The sequence below is a fragment of the Geotrypetes seraphini genome, chromosome 8 (assembly GCF_902459505.1).
Source record: "Geotrypetes seraphini chromosome 8, aGeoSer1.1, whole genome shotgun sequence".
In the NCBI taxonomy this organism is placed as follows: domain Eukaryota; kingdom Metazoa; phylum Chordata; class Amphibia; order Gymnophiona; family Dermophiidae; genus Geotrypetes; species Geotrypetes seraphini.
Window position 1 is genome coordinate 43,286,943 of NC_047091.1, and position 19,171 is coordinate 43,306,113.

Genomic DNA, 19,171 nt, shown 5'->3' on the forward strand with positions numbered 1-19,171 from the left:
TGGTAAAACCAGAGGACATAATTTGAGGTTGAGGGGTGGTAGATTCAGGGGCAATGTTAGGAAATTCTACTTTACGGAGAGGGTGGTGGATGCCTGGAATGCGCTCCCGAGAGAGGTGGTGGAGAGTAAAACTGTGACTGAGTTCAAAGAAGCGTGGGATGAACACAGAAGATTTAGAATCAGAAAATAATATTAAAGATTGAACTAGGCCAGTTACTGGGCAGACTTGTACGGTCTGTGTCTGTGCATGGCCGTTTGGAGGAGGATGGGCAGGGGAGGGCTTCAATGGCTGGGAGGGTGTAGATGGGCTGGAGTAAGTCTTAACAGAGATTTCGGTAGGTGGAACCCAAGCACAGTACCGGGTAAAGCTTTGGATTCTCGCCCAGAAATAGCTAAGAAGAAAAAAAAAAAAAAATTTTTAAATTGAATCAGGTTGGGCAGACTGGATGGACCATTCGGGTCTTTATCTGCCGTCATCTACTATGTTACTATGTTACTAATTGTAACTATTTTTTCCATTCATTTTTCATATATACACACAATATAATCTTATTAACAACACATAATGGTTAACCACAAAATTAAACTACACAAAGCACACTGTATGCTTCTCAACATTCATTCCTACCAGAAAACAGATAACCCTTATGCAAATACGGGACCAAAAACTAAGGGCTCCTTTTACGAAGCCGCGGTATTGGTTTAACACGCATAATAGCGCGTGCTAAACTTCCGGCCGTGCTAGCCGCTACCGCCTCAACTTGAGCAGGCAGTAGTTTTATGGCTACCGCATGATTAAAAGTCACGCGCGCTAACGTGGCTCCATATAAGGAGCCCTAAAAGTACTAATATATACAATCAAATCCTAAGATGCAAAACTCTGCATGCAGTACAATCCCCAGAGAAAAAGAAACAAATGTATTTCTTACTGAACAGTGCATAATACAGACAGTAGATGTAAATTCTCAAAATAGACACAATTCAATCACTAAATTCAAAAATAAAATCATTCCCCCTACCTTTGTTGTCTCCCTCCCTCCATGCTGTGCCTTATCTTCTGGCCTGCTCCCGCCTGGCCGTTTTATGACACCCCCGGTGTTATCTTTGGGCTGGCTCCCTGTTCCTCACTGCCGCAGTGCACAGAGCCGCGGGCACCGGCTCCTCTCACGCTGGAAGCCTTCTCTCTGACGTTGCGACATTAGGAGAAGGCTTCCAGTTCAGGCGCAGGACGCGTGAAATAGCCGCTGCCCGCGGCTTTGCGCAATACGGCAGTGAGTAAGAGAGAGCCAGCCCAAAGATAACGCCGCATCGATCGCACCGTGGACCGGCGACTGAAGAACACTGTCTTGGGCCCGATGCATGTGCCAGCCCTGCGGACTGGCAGGAAATTTCTGCGGACCGGCAGTTGAAGAACTGCTTTAGACAGCCTTCTTTCTTTCTGTTAAAAGACCCTTCTGATTTATTGAATTGATTTGTTTGGGTTTGGGTTGGTTTTTTTTGTATGTGTGTGAATACTGTGCTTAGAGTTAGGCTGGTTTTCTCGAGAAATTGGCAAAATTGTTTTAACTCCGATTCCTAAAAAGCCAGATGCAGGTCTATTTCAAGTTTCAAATTATAGGCCAATTGCAAATACAGTACTCCCCTGAAATTCGCGGGGGTTCTATTCCAGGAACACCCACAAATTTTGAAAAACCGTGAATACAGTTTTTCAGCTGATCGAAGGCAGGAGAGGGCAGCTGGGGCGCAGGTGGGTGCTTAAATTGTACTTACGAAGCTGAGCACATTTTCCGACTGCCTCTTCCTGGTACTAAAGTCATGGTTACACCAATCAGAAGCTGCTTTGATATGACAGATAGCGTGTCAAAGCAGCTCTTGATTGGTGTTACCATGACTTTAGTATCAGGAAGAGGGGGATTGGAAAATACCGTGAATTACTGAGTCTGCAATTTGCGAACCATGAATTCACAGGGGTTTACTGTATTCCATTTCTTGCAAAGTTGGCTGAGTGTGTAGTAGGCTTCCAATTGACTATTTAACTAGCTATGATTTGTTACATGCCTCTCAGAATGGATTCTGCAGCTTCCATAGTACCAAAGCTTTATTACTGGCATTGACTTCTGAAGTAAAAAGAATCATATTGTATAGAGGAGGAGAGATTGTATTATTGCAATTTGGCATCTTTGCAGCTTTTGACACTGTAAACCATGGTATTTTACTATTAAATTTATCTGAATTTGGACTAGCTGGTTCTGTATTGAATTGGTTTGAGTCATTTGTGAAGAACAGGCAGTATCTAGTCTTAATGAACGGAACTTATTCACCACCTTGGGTTTCTTCTTGCAGGGGTCTCCGATCTATCCCCTTCTCTAAAATCTGTCTATGAGTTCACTAGGTCAAATTATGTTGAAGTCAGATGCTTTTTTCTTACGCAGATTATTCTTTTTTTTTTTTTGTTAGTTCCAGTGTGCCAAGGTTTTGAGGTTACTATGAGGCCCATAAATAATTGTATTCAGAATATTAGTGAATGGTTTACTTCAGTCTCTTTCAGATTAAATACAGACAAGACCAAACTTCTGTGGTTCAGTATGGATCCTAGTAGTATTACAAAATCAATCTTGACTCATGAAGGATTACAACTTAAAACTGAAAGGATTTCTTAGTCATGGGTATGCTCCTTGACTCTTCTTTGACAATAGACCCCAGGTAAATAATTTGGTTCAAAAAGCTTAATTTAAAACTCAAACAATTAAATTTATTATTATTTTCTTTCTAATCATTTTAGACTTATAGTTCAGCTTTCTATTTGGTCTATGTTGGACTATGGAAATAGTTTGTATTTAGGAATTGCTACTAAGTTAGTCAGTTACATCTAGCTTCTTCAAAATACGGCAGCAAAATTAATATATTGCAAATCATGATTTTACCATGCTACCCTTTACTGGTTGACCTGCATTGGCTTCCAGTTGCCTAGTTTTTAAGACGTTAAATGGTCAATGTCCTGAAACTTTATCTTCATTGATAAATCTGTTAGGTCTATCTTGGCACTGAGACAAAGCCAATATTTATTTCTGGAATTTCCATCATTTAGAAACATTAGGTTTAAGACAATTTTCTCTCTCTCTTATTTGTATCTCACAGACAAGACAGTACAGAGGATGTGGTAACAGTGGATAGCATAGCTGGTTGTAAGAAAGGTTTGGACAAGTTCCTGAAGGAAAAGTCCATAGTCTGTTATTGAGAAAGACATGGGGGAAGCCACTACTTGCCCTGTATTGGTAGCATGGAATATTGCTATACCTTGGGTTTTGGCCAGGTACTAATGACCTGGATTGGCCACCGTGAGAATGGGCTACTGGGCTTGATGGACCATTGGTCTGACCCAGTAAGGCTATTCTTATGTTTCTTATGACTCCTTGAGAACATAAAGTCATGGAACAGGAGGCACAGTCTTACTGTGGTTTGGCAACTGGAAGTAAAGAGTAGGAATGGTCAGTTTTCCCTGTGGAAAGAAGCAAACAATGAAATACCTCAGGGACCTGTACTGTTGGGGGTTTTAGTGGGGGTTTAATCATTGGGTACATTACCTTGAATGGAATATATAGCTATAAATAAAAGGGGGCAACAAGTGAATGCATTAAATTTTCAGTTGACAGATATATGCCAAGTTACCCAGCTCCTAGCTGGAGACTTTTGGACCCATCCTAGTTTTAAACTTGTTTATCCCAAAGCAGTGTGGGATTTGTAGTGCTTGATCTTGCCCATTGAAATTAGTGCTGCAAGTCCCATAATGCACCATGGTGGGGTAGTCAGAAATTCAGGACTGTCTCAAAATCTCCAGCCTAAAACTGGGTAACTTGGCACCTCTGTATTCAAAGTAATTAAAACACAAGCAAACTAAGGAACTGCTGGAGCAGGGACTGTACCTGCAACTTACATCCTGTACCTTTGTGTTATACTGCCACTCTGTGGCATCTAGTTGCATTAGCTGACCTAAATAGAAACATAGACACATCCCATCCACAGTAACCATTATCTCTTCCTCTCTCTAAGAAATCCTCCATGCCACAGTCTCTGCCTCCTCCACATATTCCAGGAGACCGTTCCACGCATCTATCATCCTTTCTGTACTCCGGAGCCTATCATCATCCTATGAAATTTCATTCTAGAGCTTTTTTTCAAATAAAAGAGACTTGAGTCATGCGCATTTACGCCACGTAGGTATTTAAACGTCTTTGTCATATCTCCCCCTCTCCCGCCTTTCCTCTAGAGTATACAGATTGAGATCTTTATGTCTGTCCCCCATAAGCCTTATGACGAAGATCACGCACCATTTTAGTAGCCTTCCTCTGGACTGACTCCAGCCTTTTTATATTTCAGATTAATTCCCCTCTCCTCCTGTTGAAGTACCCTGTGGCCATTTCCTGACTCAGGATGTAATCTGTCAGTCACCCCTAGAAGCAAGCATGTTTACTCTGAGCAGTAACATTCCATTGCCTCAGGTACAAAATGTGTCTTTATAAAATATGTAAACAATTTTGAATGTAACCACAGAGCTCAGAGCCGACTATAACCACTGGCTTACTAAAGTCCTGAGAATGCCTTATGCTTTTGCACTGATTATAGCTACCCTAAGCCCATTTTGTTTTCTTGCCACAAGGTCTTTGTTTAGTCAATTGCTCTGTAAATAAATTATTTTTGAAGCCAATAAATGAATCACTGAATATTTGAAATTGGGTCACTCGGCATATCAAAGTCTTAAGCTTATAAATGGTTGCAGTTGAAACAGGCCATTCAGAAAGGGTTCCCTGATTGGCGCAACTTGGAAAATCAGTATAGCCTGCTGGGCCTATATTTCCAGACAGATTTGCTAGGGCATCAGGCTGCCAAGTGGTATAAATTAATATCTGATTATTTGAATAAAAAACCTAAAACAAGCCTAAAAGACATTTGGAGCATTGAGTTAAAGCAGCAGATTTCTGCTTCTCAATAGCCAAGGATTTGGTCTTGGAGGATGAGATGTACATCTATGAGACAAACATGGTTCTTTTTGTTAAATAGAGTTTTATAGACCCCAGTTCGTTTGCAAAAGTTGGATAGTTCAAAGTCTAATAGATGCTGGCACTGTCACCTTGATGACACTGGTTTCATTTGTTGTTTTATTGTCCCTTGATACTCAATTTCTGGAAATCAATATGGGGACAAATTAATATGATACTGGAAGCATCGATTCCATTGTCCTATGATGTGGTCATCTGTGGGACATTGTTGAAAGCTAAACCTCCATTAGATAGATATAAAAACAGACTCTTTATCATTATGACAGGGATTGCCATACAAATGATTACCAAAAATTGTAAAAACTGGGACAGGTTTAATTTTTCCTTTTGGTGGGAAACTTTCGGCCTCTTTTACAAAGCCGCGCAGCAACAGCCCCGAAGCCCTTTAAATCTCTATGGGCTTCGGGGCCGTTAGCACAGCATAGCCGCTAGCATGGCTTTGTAAAAGAGGCCGTTTATGTTATAGATATGAAAAAATGAATTCAGAAATATTAAGTCACTAGTCTTTAAGCCCGTTACATTAATGGGTGCTAGAATAGATGTGTCTGTCTGTCATAAGGGCATAAGGACATAAGCAGTGCCTCTGCTGGGTCAGACCAGAGGTCCCTACTGCCCAGCAGTCCGCTCGCGCGGTGGCCATCAGGTCAAGGACCTGCATAGTAATTCTCTATCAGTACCCCTTAATCCCCTTTTCCTTCAGGAAATCATCTAATCCTCTATCTATACCCTTCAATCCCCTTATCCTTCAGGAATTCATCCAAACCCTTCTTGAAACCCTGTAGCGTACACTGTCGTATCACACCCTCTGGAAGCGCATTCCAGGTGTCCACCACCCTTTAGGTGAAGAAGAACTTCCTAGTATTGGCGTACTAAGGGGGGAAGGGCGAGGGGGCAGTCTGCCCGGGCGCCATGTTGGTGAGGGCGCTGGCACCTCTCCTCCTCTCTGCCCCCTCTGCCTCTTGCCACGCCTCCCCTCGCCACATGCATGCCCCCCTTCCCTTCCCTCGTATCTCTAGCTGTTCATTGCTGCAAGCAACAACTTCAACATGTTCCTCGTGACCGTCAGCTCTCCCACTGATGTCACTTCTAGGTACTGCACACAGGAAGTGACGTCAGAGGGAGAACCGGCGGGGTCATGAGGAGCACGTTGACGTTGTTACTTGAGATGGTGAACAACTAGAGGTGCGGGGGAAGGGAAGGTGGGCACGGACGAGGGCTACCCCACTGCCTCCAGTAGAAGGTGGTGCTTCAATGTTATATTTTCAGTCACTAGGGACAGGCAGGCTTGCCTTGCCTTCACTACCGAAAATTTTCTTTTAAAATCTCTCAGGCCATGTGATTCTTTTAAATTAGTAAACTTATTTAGGCTTTTTCTATTTTCTTTCAAACCTGCAAATTATATAGAATTGGATTTGCAGGAGATATCGATGCCACCAGCTGTATTTTTCCATCAAATACAATTTATTCATTTATTCAGTTGTCTATACCGTTCTCCCAAGGGGAGCTCAGAACGGTTTACATGAATTTATTCAGGTATTCTTAGCATTTTTCCCTGTCTGTCCTGGTGGGCTCACATTCTATCTAATGTACCTGGGGCAATGGGGAGATTTGCCCAGGGTCACAAGGAGCAGTGTGGGTTTGAACCCACAGCCTCAGGGTGCTGAAGCTGTACCTTTAACCACTGCTTCACACTCTTGAATGTTTTAAGGTCCACATGTCTCATATTATCTATGTATATGGTTATTCTATTTATGTATCTAATACATTTATAAGCAGTATTTTATGAATACTGTATGCTTTTTTGCTTTACACACCAAAAGCAAGTTTGAATGTTTTAAGGTTTATGTCTTTTATGTATCTAATATGTTTATATGTAGTATTTTATGAATGAGCTTGTTGCTGTAAGCACAGTACCCTTTAGATTGGTACTTTTGTTTTTGGCTTTTAAAAGATATACAGAATGTATTTTTGAATCTCTAGGGGCTGCAACTCTTGCATTATTATTTATGTATTCATCCTTTTTACATGTGAAAGTTTAGTTTTATACTATTATTATTGTTTGCTTATTTTAGTTTACGTGCACGTTTTTAAATTAATGTACAGTATTTGTTTTACAATCTGATTATAGACTCCTGAAGAAGGTATAGTCCACTAAAGCGAAACGCTTGCAGCATAGAGTCGTTCTCTGCAGAATTATACCTCTTCTTTCCATCAATAAAGATTTCATTTGGAAACATCCTGATTGACCCACTTGTTTCTGCTTTGAAGTAAAACAGTACCCTCCACTGGCAGGGCTGTAAGTGGAGGACTCCCACTCTGCTTAGAGCAGACATGTCAAACTCTGGCCCGTGGTGTAATAAAATTTGGCCCACCAGACAATTACCAATTAAGCTGGCCTGCCGGCAGACATTTTTTTTTACCCATCAGCACCACATCAGTTGTAGGTTCACGCAGCTTCCCGGTCTCACATTAAAGCAGCCTGCAGAGGATCGCTAGTCGGCTATAGCGATCCTAGCAGGCTGCCGTAGCCTCAGCAGCACGTTCCCTGTGCTGCGGTCCCGTACGTCAGAGGAGGGGCAGGACCATGGCAGAGGGAACGTGCTGCGGAGGCCGATGGCAGCCTGCTAGGATCGCTAAAGCTGACCGGCGATCCTCTGCAGGCTGCTTTAATGTGAGACTAGGAGTCTACAGGGAATGCAGTATCGTTGTGACAGAGGGGCATGTGTGTGATTGTGAGGGGCTGGAGCCACTGCTGGGAGTTGCAGTCGCACACTACCTGGTGTGAGTCAACGTTGGAGTGACTTCGGGCCTTTACCCTGCGGTGAGCGCTGGGTAGACTGGTGGCCAGCTTTTGATCCTTGTGTGATCCTTGCTGAAGGAAAGTGTCTAGCATTTTGGCTGTCATCAGCTTCAGTGAACTAAACACGCTGCCATCGAAGACCTGGAAGCTTTCTCTCTGCAGAGAAAACGCTTCTGGGTTCCCGAAGGCAGTGTGTTTAGTTCACTGTGCCGACGACAGTCGAAGGGTTACAGCACCCCAGTTACATTGGTCCCAGCTAGAGTTGCCAATTTGCTGGTTTTGCTATGGCCATTCAGGCTGCCAGCAGACTCTTAAAACCAGCAACAGAAAATCCAGCTTGAAATTTCCCACACACACTTTCTGATGCCCAAATACTGGGAAAGTCAGAAAATGTGTGTAGGTGCTTTCAAGCTGAATAAAAATCATTTTTGAATGCCAGTTGGTTTCCCTGAAGTAAAACATGACCCATGTTATGTTAAATCTTACAGTGGACTCCAGTCCAGGGGTTGCTACCACCACAATTTATGAGCACATTTATAAACATTTATTAAAATCTGTTTTCAGTTTATTTAAAACATAGCACAAATTATTGCCTCTGGGTTTTTTTAATTATCAAGAATTATAGCATGCCAGACTACCATGAAACTTTCTGCATGGGCTCTGAAAAAGTACTTTAAGTCTACCAAGCAGCATATAACAACCCTGTGAGGACCAGTTCAGACTGGCAAAAAGCACATCTGTCAGGTAAGAAGCAGTGGCGTACCTAGCATGTGTGACACCCGGGGCCCATCATTTTTTGGCACCCCCCCCCCCATCTGTACGAAAAACATGATTTTTAGTAACAAGCCACACGTCACATATGAGTACCTAGGAAAAGGCAGCATCTTACATACTGCAGTGAGAAGTACAACAGCAATATACCCATTGTAAAACTAAACAAGCCAGACTAATACAGATCAATCCTGCAGTCAATCCTAACAGAAAACCATGCCTTTCGAATTCACAGAACACATAAAACACCTTCGCCTAGTATGGAATAAGTAATCACAAACTTACCCCTCCCCCTTTTACAAAACTGTAGTGTGGATTTTAGTCACGGTGGTAACAGCTCTGACGCTCATAGAATTCTGAGCATCAGAGCTGCTACCACCACGGCTGGCGCTAAAAAACGCTCCATAGTTTTGTAAAAGGGGGGATAAAATAGAAATACACAGACAAAGGTTAAATTGAACCAGCAAGAAGCTGGACTCTGCATACAATGCAATACCACAGAAACAGTGACACATGTCTCCTAAAGCAATAAATAAATAGAAAATTTTTGTTCTACCTTTGTCCTCTCTTGTTTCTGCTATCCTCATCTTCTTGTTAGTCTCTTCCTTCCATCCACTATCTGCCATCTCTCTGCCCCTATATGCCATCTTCTCTCCTATGCCCCTTCCAGAAACTGTATGCCTCCCCCTTCCATCTCTCCTTTCACCCCATTGGTCTGGTATCTATCTCCTCTCCTTCCCCCCTGCTCTGGCATCTCTCTCTCTCTCCGCTCCCTTTCTCCTGTTCTTCCCTGGTCTTCCTTCTCAATTTATTTTCTGCCTTTGTCTAAATTCTTTTTTACTATTCAGTCCTCAATTTCCCTCTTTCACTGTGTCTACCTATAGCTTGCCACCTCTTTCCCTCACTCCTTCCAGTAACTAACTCTATCCTCTTCCCTCAATCCTGCATGTGCTCTTTTTTCTTTCTCCTCCCCACTTCTTTCCAGCATCTGCTCCCCTTTTCCCTCACACTTCCATTCAGCAGCTGTCCTTCCTCTCCCCCACACTTCCATTCAGTGTCTTTTTCCCTCTCTCTACCCCTTCCATCTACTGTTCACCCTCTATCTTGCCCCTTCCATTCACTGCCCTCTGTGCTTTTTCTATCCAGTGTGCACCCTCTCTCTCTCTTTCTCTTCCATATGGCATCTTCCCTCTTTCTATGCTCCTTCCATAAACTATCTATCCCGTGCCTCTTCTCTCCTTTGTACATGATTGATTTCAACTCTGTCACCTCTCCGTATTTCTCTCTGTCACCACCCCCTCCCCTATGCTCTGTCATCTCTCTCTTCTCCTTTCTTTCCTTCCCACCTCACAGTCTGGCATCATCCCTTCCCTGATTCCCGGCATCTCTCTCCTTTCCTTTTCTTCCATCTCTCCCTCCCCCTCCATGCTCTGACATCTCCTCCTTCCTTTCCCCCTTTCTTTTCCCTTGATCTGGCATACCTTCCTCCTTCCCTTCATGCCCTGGTGTCTCTTCTTCCCTTTAAGCCCTGGCATCTCCTTTCATTCCCTCCAGTTGGGTAGAGCAACACTCTCCACAATTGTATCCCCCTCTGCTCCCTTTCCTCCTTCTGTCACCAAAAGCCTGGTGTCCTGAATTTCTTCGGGCAGCAGCAGCATTCACAATTCACTGCTGTTGCCGGCTTCAGGCCTTCCTCTCTGTCGGGTCCTGTCTTCATGAAAACAGGAAGTAGGCAGGACCCAGCAGAGAGGAAGGCCTGAAGCCAGCAACAGCAGCAAATTGTAAACGCTACTACTGCCCGAAGAAGATAATGGCACCAGGCCTTGGAGCACCCGAGGCAGACCGCTTCTCTCCCTTCCCAACCGAACCCCCGCTGACCCTCCTATCTCTCCCCCCCAAGTGAACCTTTCCGACCCTCCCAGCGAGAGCAGCAAAACTCCCTCCAGTAGCATCAGCTGCTTCACGGCTTTCTCCTGCCAGTGCAGCGTTGCTGATGACGTCATCAGTGATGCGGCAGAGGGAGGAGAAAGCCGTGAAGCAGCCGATGCTACTGGAGCTTAGGTTTGCTGCTCTCGCTGGGAGGGTGGGAGCATGATAGGGACTGGGCTGGCTGTGCACCCCCCCCCCCTTGGTACGCCACTGGGTAAAGTACTAACACCTGAGAGCTCGAGCAAAAACTACATTAAGTTAGTCCAGTAAACAGGTATCACCTTATATTCTTTTGTTAACCTTTACTGCTGTGTAGTGTGCGCTAAGCCTCACTGCTTCTGCACAATACCAGAAAAAATCAGTGGTCTCAAACTCAAACCTTTTGCAGGGCCACATTTTGGATTTGTAGGTACTTGGAGGGCCTCAGAAAAAAAAGTTTGGGCTAGATGCACGAACCTGCCCGATCGGGACCGATCTGTGTCCGATCTGGGCAGGTCCAATGGATTCTTCAACCTCCATATGCAGATATGGGCGATTGTAGGAACACCTCATCTGCCGGCACGGATCACTGGTGTGCGATCCCAGCGCATGCGCAAACCATCTGTAGATGGTCAGCGCATGTCCGTCCGAGCCTCGACTTTTTTTTTTTACTTTTTAGCCTAGCGAGCCCGTGATTTTAACCCACTTTAAACCCATGGGTTAAAACCATGGGTTCGCAGTGCGGGGAAGGACAGGAGAGATTTGGGGTGGCAGGCAGGAGAGATCCAGGAACGAGTAGGGCAGCGATTCGGGGCAGAGCAGGCAGGAGAGATCAGGGAAGAGCAGGGCGGCGATTCGGGGCAGAGCAGGCAGGACAGATCGGGGAAGAGCATCGGGCGGTAGGCAGGAGAGATTCGGAGCAGCAGAGAGCAGGGCTTCAATGGAGCTGGAGAGTCGGAAAGACATTTGCGACTTGTCCCCATCAGTCGCTTCTTGGGTTGATCGGCCAGTCCAGTTGGTTTTAAAAATTTCATTGGTGAATTGTGTCCCTGCCTATTTTGCATGCATTTCCCCTCATTTGCATGCATGGATTGGAAGTGGATTGCAGGAGAGGTTAGTGAATCGGGCCGGAGGGAAATCAGGTCGCAAAGGGGTCGCAAGCCGATTGGTTTGCTTTGTGAATCTAGCCCTTAATGTCTTATTAAAGAAATGACAATTTTGCATGAGGTAAAAGTCTTTCCTTTTAGCTAAGTCTTAATAATAATATTGTAATTTATAGCTAAAGAGACATATGATCAAGAAACTGTTTTATTTTACTTCTGTGATTATGATAAACAGACCAAGGGCCTCAAAATAGTACCTGGTGGGCCACATGTGGCCCCCGGGCTGCAAGTTTGAGACCACTGAGATAAATGATGCTCCTTGTGTGCTGGCCCTGGTGCAATAAATTAGACTGAAATGAAAAATGTACTCACACAGGGCTTCCCAAATTAAAGTTGAATTGGAACAGAAATTTCACCCATCCTGCCCATCTCTAATGGAATCTAACTCATACCCACCCATTCCCCGCAAGTCGTTTCTAGCTCCTGACTTCCCTTGCCACTATAATTCAGTCTTTAGGCAGCTACAGCAGTGATGTGAGCCTGCTGCCACTGGCCTGTCCTGGAAGCCGCCTCTCTGCAGCGACTTCCTGTTCCTGCATAGGTAGGACTCAACTCCCCCACCTACCTCCTCCCCGGTCACTGTGATTCAATCTTCGGGCAACCAACAGCAACAACGAGGTGAGCCTGATGCTGGTTGCCCAAAGATTGAATTACAGCAGCCGGGGAAGCACTAACTGGGGAAGTCAGGAGAGCCAGCTAAACCCATACATACTCTCTATTTAAAAAAAAAAACTGTCCAGGAACCTAGACAGTCCTCTAAACAGAGGACATGTCTAGGTTTTCCCAGATGTATGGTAACCCTATCCCAACCCTAACAGCCCCTCATGGATGTTTTTTTTTGGGGGGATGGTATTCACTGTTCAACTGATCAGTGTTCCAAGCCTCAGTCTGGTGTTTCAGTTGCCTCTCGGGGTATTCCAGCCTCATTCTAGAACTCCAACTGCCTCTCTCCATACATTTCAAGCCTCAAGCCTCAGGCTGGTGCTCCAATTGCCTGTCTCAGTTTTGACTGCACTACCATGAGAATCCCAGGGCAACCTCTTCCATACACACAGATTCAAGCAATCCCCATTCCCATGTAACTCTCTATTCCAAACCTGCCCTAGGGACCCTCCAGTCAGTCAGGTTCACAAGATATCCACAGCTAATGTGTGATGCATGTTTCCATACAGTAGAATATACTAGGTTTGCAGTGTATTTCATGCATATTTTTTTTGGGGGGGGGTATCCTGAAAATCTGACTGGCTGTGGGAAGCCCTGCACTAACAAAAACAGTACAGCTCATCCAGATTCCTAACTATTCCATGTTTTCTATATAAATGTCATGCTTAGGCTCTCTGAAGCTTTGAGGCAGAAACATGAAGAGCAGCCCAAATGATATGTGACAAAAGGCAAGCCACAATAGGCAGATGGAAGAATGCTTGCTAGTGACTAGCTCTGGCTCCTTTCCCCTGCCCCACTGGCTGGCCCAGGCATTGCTTTACTCTTTGTTTTAAGTGGGAAAGAACATGGGAAAATATTTCATTGGAACTTTGTGTTGTTTTGGAAAAGAAATGAAGGAAAATAAAAGCTGTGATGTTTTCATGTCATTTTAAAATGACAGTTCATCCTTATTGTAGGATCCTAGGTAGTATAGTTTAATCAAAAAGAGATTATATCTAATGCTGCCCGCGTCATTATCGGCTTTTTCTCCAACATCATTTACAGGTCCCATGCCTAGAAAGTGATGTCAGAGGGAGAGTGATGCTGTTCGTGACGGGAAAATTAAAGAGGTACAGGAGAAGGGAAGGGGTGCGCAGTGGGGGGGGGGTCAGGAAGGAGCAAGGGCAGAGAAGGGTGCCACCACTTTGGGCGCCACTCTCCCTCACTATGCCGCCAACTACACCTATGATTCCTCTCCCCCACTCCATTTTTAGCAAATTCATTCCCAGCCATTGCAATGAGAATTCTGAGCTATGGATCACAGTTCCTACCAGAATTTGATACCCTTTGGGCCAACAAGGGTTGAAAAATGCTGCTCGATTTTCCAGATTTCCACAATTAAGTTACATTGCATACAGTGGTGGCAATACATGCAAATCAATCCCATGCATATTCATTGTAGAAATCTTCAAAGTCCAACTAGGTTGTGGCCCTCGAGGACAATGTTCCCTTCTAACAATGGAGTTGACATGAGCAAAGATTTTCTGTTATTGTATTTCCTCGAAAATAAGCCCTAGTCCCTGGATTCGCCAGCACCAACTCTTTCCCCTGCCCCCCCCTCCCCCGCCATGCAGCTGAATCCCCGCTGACCCTCCCATCCAAACCCTGCCCACTGCGAGCCCTACATACCTCCCTCCAGAGTAGCGTCGGGCTCGCAGCACTCTAAACAGGCTGCTTCATGGCCTTCTCTCATCAGGGAATTCCCTCTGCCGCATCACTGATGTCATCAGTAACGCGGCACATGGAAGGCCCCGACATGAGAAGGCCACAAAGCAGCCTGTTTAGAGTGCTGCCAGCCCGACACTGCTCTAGAAAGAGGTATGTAGGACTTATGGTCAATGGGATTCGGATGGGAGGGAAGGATGGAGGGTCAGAGGGGGCTCGGCAGCAGGGCGGGGGGGAGGTGCTCAAGGATTCAGCTGCACAAGGGATGGGGGGGAGGGAGGGAAGGATAGAAGCTGGGCAAAGGTTCTGCTGCACAAGGGATGGGAGGGAAGGCATGAACTGACTGCAGCCATTCAGGAAGCAGCGCAGGGTCAGGCTACATGCTGAAAAGACCGCTCCTGCCCTGCACCGCTGGCCACGACATTGGAGGAGGCAGCGAGGGAGCTATTTAAAAAGGTATGGGGGGACTCCAGTAATGCCGCAGCTTATCTAAGAGTTTTACAATGAAAATCGGCTTTTTCTGCGGCCTATACAATGGGGCAGCCTATACATGGGGAAATACGGTAATCAAAAGCTATGTCTAATTCCCATTTTGGCCTATGTCCCTAGACGCAGAAAGTAGGCAGCAGGGAAATGTCCATTCTCAAAACAAAATAAAAAAAGTCCAAAATTGGAGTATTTTTGAGAATGGCCTACCTCTATGTTCACCAGTTAATCGCCCAAACCACCACTACGTCTATCCTTAACACACATTCCCAACCAAAAAATTGCCCAAGTCCCAAACGCCCAAAACAAGACCTTTATAAAATCAGGATTCTGTAACCAGCGTCTGTCAAAAACAATGCTAGTTACAGAATCCTATAATCGTCGTCATCTCTCCCCCCCCTCCCGATCGCGGCAGGAGAGATGCCCAACACCCGTGGCGATGACCCAGCAGGAGGGGGATCCCAAGCCCTCCTACCGGAAAGAACCCTCCCTCCTGAACCTCGAACCGGCAGGAGGGAGCCCTGCCTGTAGGAAAGCATCCCCCCAACCCCCCCCTCACCCCCCTTCTAACCTGAAAAGTTGGCCAGCCAGACACGTCCTCCCTCCATCTGTCCGGCAGGCCCACCTTCCTCCGAATGGTGGGTCTGCTCCTTCCCAGTGCATTGTGGGATGCACCTGGGAGGGACCTAGGGCTTGATTGGCCTAGGCGCCTAAGGCCCCACCCATAGAAGAGGCCTTAGGCACCTGGGCCAACCAGAATTGGGCCAGTTGCCTAAGGCCCCTCCTATGGGTGGGGCCTTAGGTACCTGGGCCAATCAGGCCCTAGGTCCCTCCCCGGTGCATCCCACAATGCACTAGGAAGGGGCAGGCCCGCCATTTGGAGGGAAGACCTGGACCCGGAAGGAGGACCTGGTTGGCCAAATTTTCAGGTTATAGGGGGGCCAGGAGGTAGGAGGTTTGGGAGGTCCAGGGGGGATGGGTGCACAGGGTTCCCTCCTGCTGGTTTGGGGTTTGGGGAGGTGTTCTTTCCAGCAGGAGGGCTTGGAATCCCTCTTGCTGGTCATCACAGCGGGTCTTGGAGTGGGTGTTCTTTCTGGCAGGAGGGCTTGAGATCCCTCCTGCCGATGAACCATACGGGGAAGTTTCCAGCAGGAGAGATTGGGCATCTCTCCTGCCGGGAAGGATAGTAGGGATCGCAGCAGGAGAGATTAGGCATCTCTCCTGCCGCGATCATTACCGGTGCGGGGGGGGACAAGTTGCCTGGGCTGATGAGCTGTTTGCGATCAGCTCAGCAGCCCCTATTCGGAACTTATACCTGTTTTGACTTGGTCTAAGTCAAAACATAAAAGTTCCGTCTGGCAACCTGTCAAACCTTTTTGGTTATGGCTGCCAGACGACTAAGTCTAGGTTGGCCCACCTCCCGCCCTATCCACTCCTCCAAAAACGCCCCTTTTCACTCTAGGCATACAGAGGCAGGGTAAAGGTCTAAACTGGTTTAAGATACGTCTAAAACAGTGGTCTCAAACTTGCAGCCTGTGGGCCACAAGCAGCCCACCAGGTAATATTTTGAGGCCCTTGGTATGTTACTATTGTTCTGGATTGTTGCCCACCTCAATTCTATAACTTCACACAAGCGCTTTCCTGCATCTGTTCGCAATTGTGAGGTGGAGTGGAGAGGACAATTGCGTACAGACACAGAAAAGCACTTGCGTGAGGTTACAGCAGTGAGGCGGGCAATGTTCTAGAATGTAAGGTAACCATTGGAGGCAGTGTAGCTTGTGTGTGTGTATGTAATCTCGTGAACTTTCACAAAATTCAGCACCTCTTCTAGCGGTGACTGCTTAATGTAAGATGGCGGTTGTGTCCGGTACTGGAGGAGGTGAGAGCTGAAGGTGGTTGCGGACATGACCACCAGACACTTAAGGCACAAGTTTTCTAGGCACAAGTCGGATATCGATTCTCCTCTCTACAGAGGACTACACCAAAATCTTATCTCTTGCAGTTGATACTTTAGAATCTAAATCACAATTTTACATGAGGTAAAACTCTTTATAGTTTATAAATCTTTCCTTAATTGCTTCTGATAATTTCAGCTATACCCAGCTGAAAGCAGTGAAACATGTAGAAAGTGAAAAACTATCTAAACTTTACTTTCTGCATGTTGCACTGCTTTCAGCTGTGTATAGCTGAAATTATCAGAAACAATCTTGAAGCAGGGACTTTAGACCATTTATTGTTCTACTAGTCTTTAAGCCCGTTACATCAACGGGTGCTAGAATAGATGTCTTTCTGTCTTTCTTTGTCTCTCTCTCTCATTGGCCACTGTCTTTCTTTCTGTCTGTCTCTCTCTCTCCCTCTCTTTGGCCGCTGTCTGTCTTTCTTTCTTTCTTTCTTTCTGTGTCTCTCCTTGACCACTGTCTGTGTGTCTTTCTGTCTCTCTCTCTCTCCTTGGCCACTGTCTGCCTGTCTTTCTGTCTCTCCCTCTCTCCTTGGCTGCTGTCTTTCTGTGTGTCTCCCTCTGTCGCTCTCTGTGTCTGTCAGTCTTTCTGTCTCTTTCTCTCTTTCTCGTTGGCAGCTGTGTGTCTGTCTCTCTCTCCTTGGCCACTCTCTGTGTATGTTTCTGTCTCTTTCCCTCTCTTTCTCCTTGGCCGCTGTTTATGTGCCTTTCTGTCTCTTTCTCTCTCTCATTGGCTGCTGTGTGTCTGTCTTTCTGTCTCTTTCTTTCTCTCTCTCTCTCTTCTTGGCCGCTGTATGTGTATGTTTCTGTCTCTTTCTCCTTGACCACTGTTTATGTGCCTTTCTGTCTCTTTCTCATTGGCCGCTGTGTGTCTGTCTGTCTTTCTTTCTGTCTCTTTCTCTCTCGTTAGCCGTTGTCTGTCTCTCTATCTCCTTGGCCGCTGTCTGTGTGTCTGTCTTTCTATCTCTTTCTCTCCTTGGCTGTTGTCTGTGTATGTTTCTGCCTTTTTCTCTCCCTCTTTCCTTGGCCACTGTTTATGTGCCTGTCTCTTTCTCTCTTTGGCCGCTGTCTTTCTATCTCTTTCTCTCTCTCTCTCTCCTTGGCCGCTGTCTCGTCTGTCTCTTTCCTTCCCTCCCTCCCGTTCCCTGCCTGCGCCCTGCTCCCCTTCCTATGACCGTCCCCCAACTCATCCCACCCCTTCTGCGGCAGCGCCCTCCAGCCTCCAACAAATCCTCATCCCCGACCCGGAAATTCACCCAGAGGGGAGAGTGGAGGCAGAGGAGAAGGCTGTGCAACTATGGAGTGGCAGTAGTTGTGGCCTTCCCGCCCCTAGCTCCGTAGCTTGGTCGCCGCCGCCTCCTTCTCTCCCTGATGTCGGCTCCCAATGTGCGCACGCGCCGCACACGTGCCACACTCTGCAACATTTCTCTGCCGACCACAGAGCGAGAGATGCACGGAGCCACAAAAATTGAAGTGCGCATGTGCACTATTATCTTAGATTATTATCTTAGATTGTCCATTTATTATGGCTTTCTGGAAATCAATTTGGGGCCAAATTAACTGTTTATTAGAAAACCCGGTGGCATTGACCTATGATACTATATTATTTGGCATGTCAATGAGAGCAAAGAGTCAGATATCTTCAAATAATAATAAGCTTTTGCTTATAATGACAGGGGTTGCCATACAACAAATTACTTGTAACTGGAAGAAATGGAGTAGACTGAATTATAATTTTTGGTGGAACTCATTGTGTCATATATATATAAAATGGAAAGAGTAATAGCTATACAGCAGGGGTATTTAAGGAAATTTCAAGATGTGTGGGAGCCTTTAACAAAATATTGTAATGAATAGATGCCATTTTTTCCCTTAAATTTATAAGTTCAATATTCAGGGTGGGGGAGGGATAATTTTTAGTATATCATATAAAAATATTTGTTATGAAAGGGTGGGAAGGGAGAGAGTTAAGGTTATATGATTTGTATTATTGCTGAATATTAAGTGATATATTTAATGTTAAAATGTTTTAACTTACTGTCACACTTATTGTAAGTTTGAAAATTAATAAAGATTTTTTAAAAAAGGAACAATTAAGGAAAGATTTATAAACTATAATGAATTTTACCTCATGCAAAGTTGTCATCAATAATAATAAAATCCTAAGCACGCATGCGCAATTGACACTCCATGATCCCTGCCTCCGTGATCCGTAGCTCCGTGGCAGAGACATGGTACAGTACTACAGCGCGTGCGCCGCATGCACACGTGTGGCCTGTGGCAGTTTGCAGGGCTTGCGGCGCTGTGCTCACCTTCCTCCAGGCTGCCAGGATGCCTCTTCTTCCATCTCCGACACCGGCTGATTTCCTGCCGCTGCCGGGACGCCTCTTCTTCTCACTCCCGGACCAGCAGCAGCAGTAGCCATGGTCTCCTTAAGCAGCCGCGGAACATTTACTAGGCCGGCCCACTTCGATATTGTGAGTCGGGCTGACCTAGCAAAAAGGCCCGAGGCTGCAAGGTCTATCAGATGCTGGACAGGGGGAACAGGTAAGGAAAAAAATTTACTACAAGGCTACTGCTGCACAGGGGGAGCAGGAAGATTGCTGCTGGACAGAGGGCAGGTAAAAGGAAGGGAGAAGGGCTACTGCTGGACAGTGGGGAG

At 45.8% G+C, this 19,171-nt stretch overlaps 1 protein-coding gene across 4 annotated transcripts in view; it reads right to left on the bottom strand.

The window, feature by feature from the left end:
• Positions 1–19,171, bottom strand: part of LOC117364550 (probable G-protein coupled receptor 132) — a 61,445-nt gene that overhangs the window by 40,120 nt on the left and 2,154 nt on the right. For 2 of the 4 annotated variants that reach the window (XM_033953836.1, XM_033953835.1), the window contains exon 3: positions 18,822–19,039. The exons of the other annotated variants lie outside the window; for them this stretch is intronic. In XM_033953836.1, coding sequence (XP_033809727.1) covers positions 18,822–18,934 — 113 coding nt within the window. In that variant the 5' untranslated portion in view covers positions 18,935–19,039. The remainder of the gene's footprint in view (positions 1–18,821; positions 19,040–19,171) is intronic. 4 annotated transcript variants of the gene reach the window in all.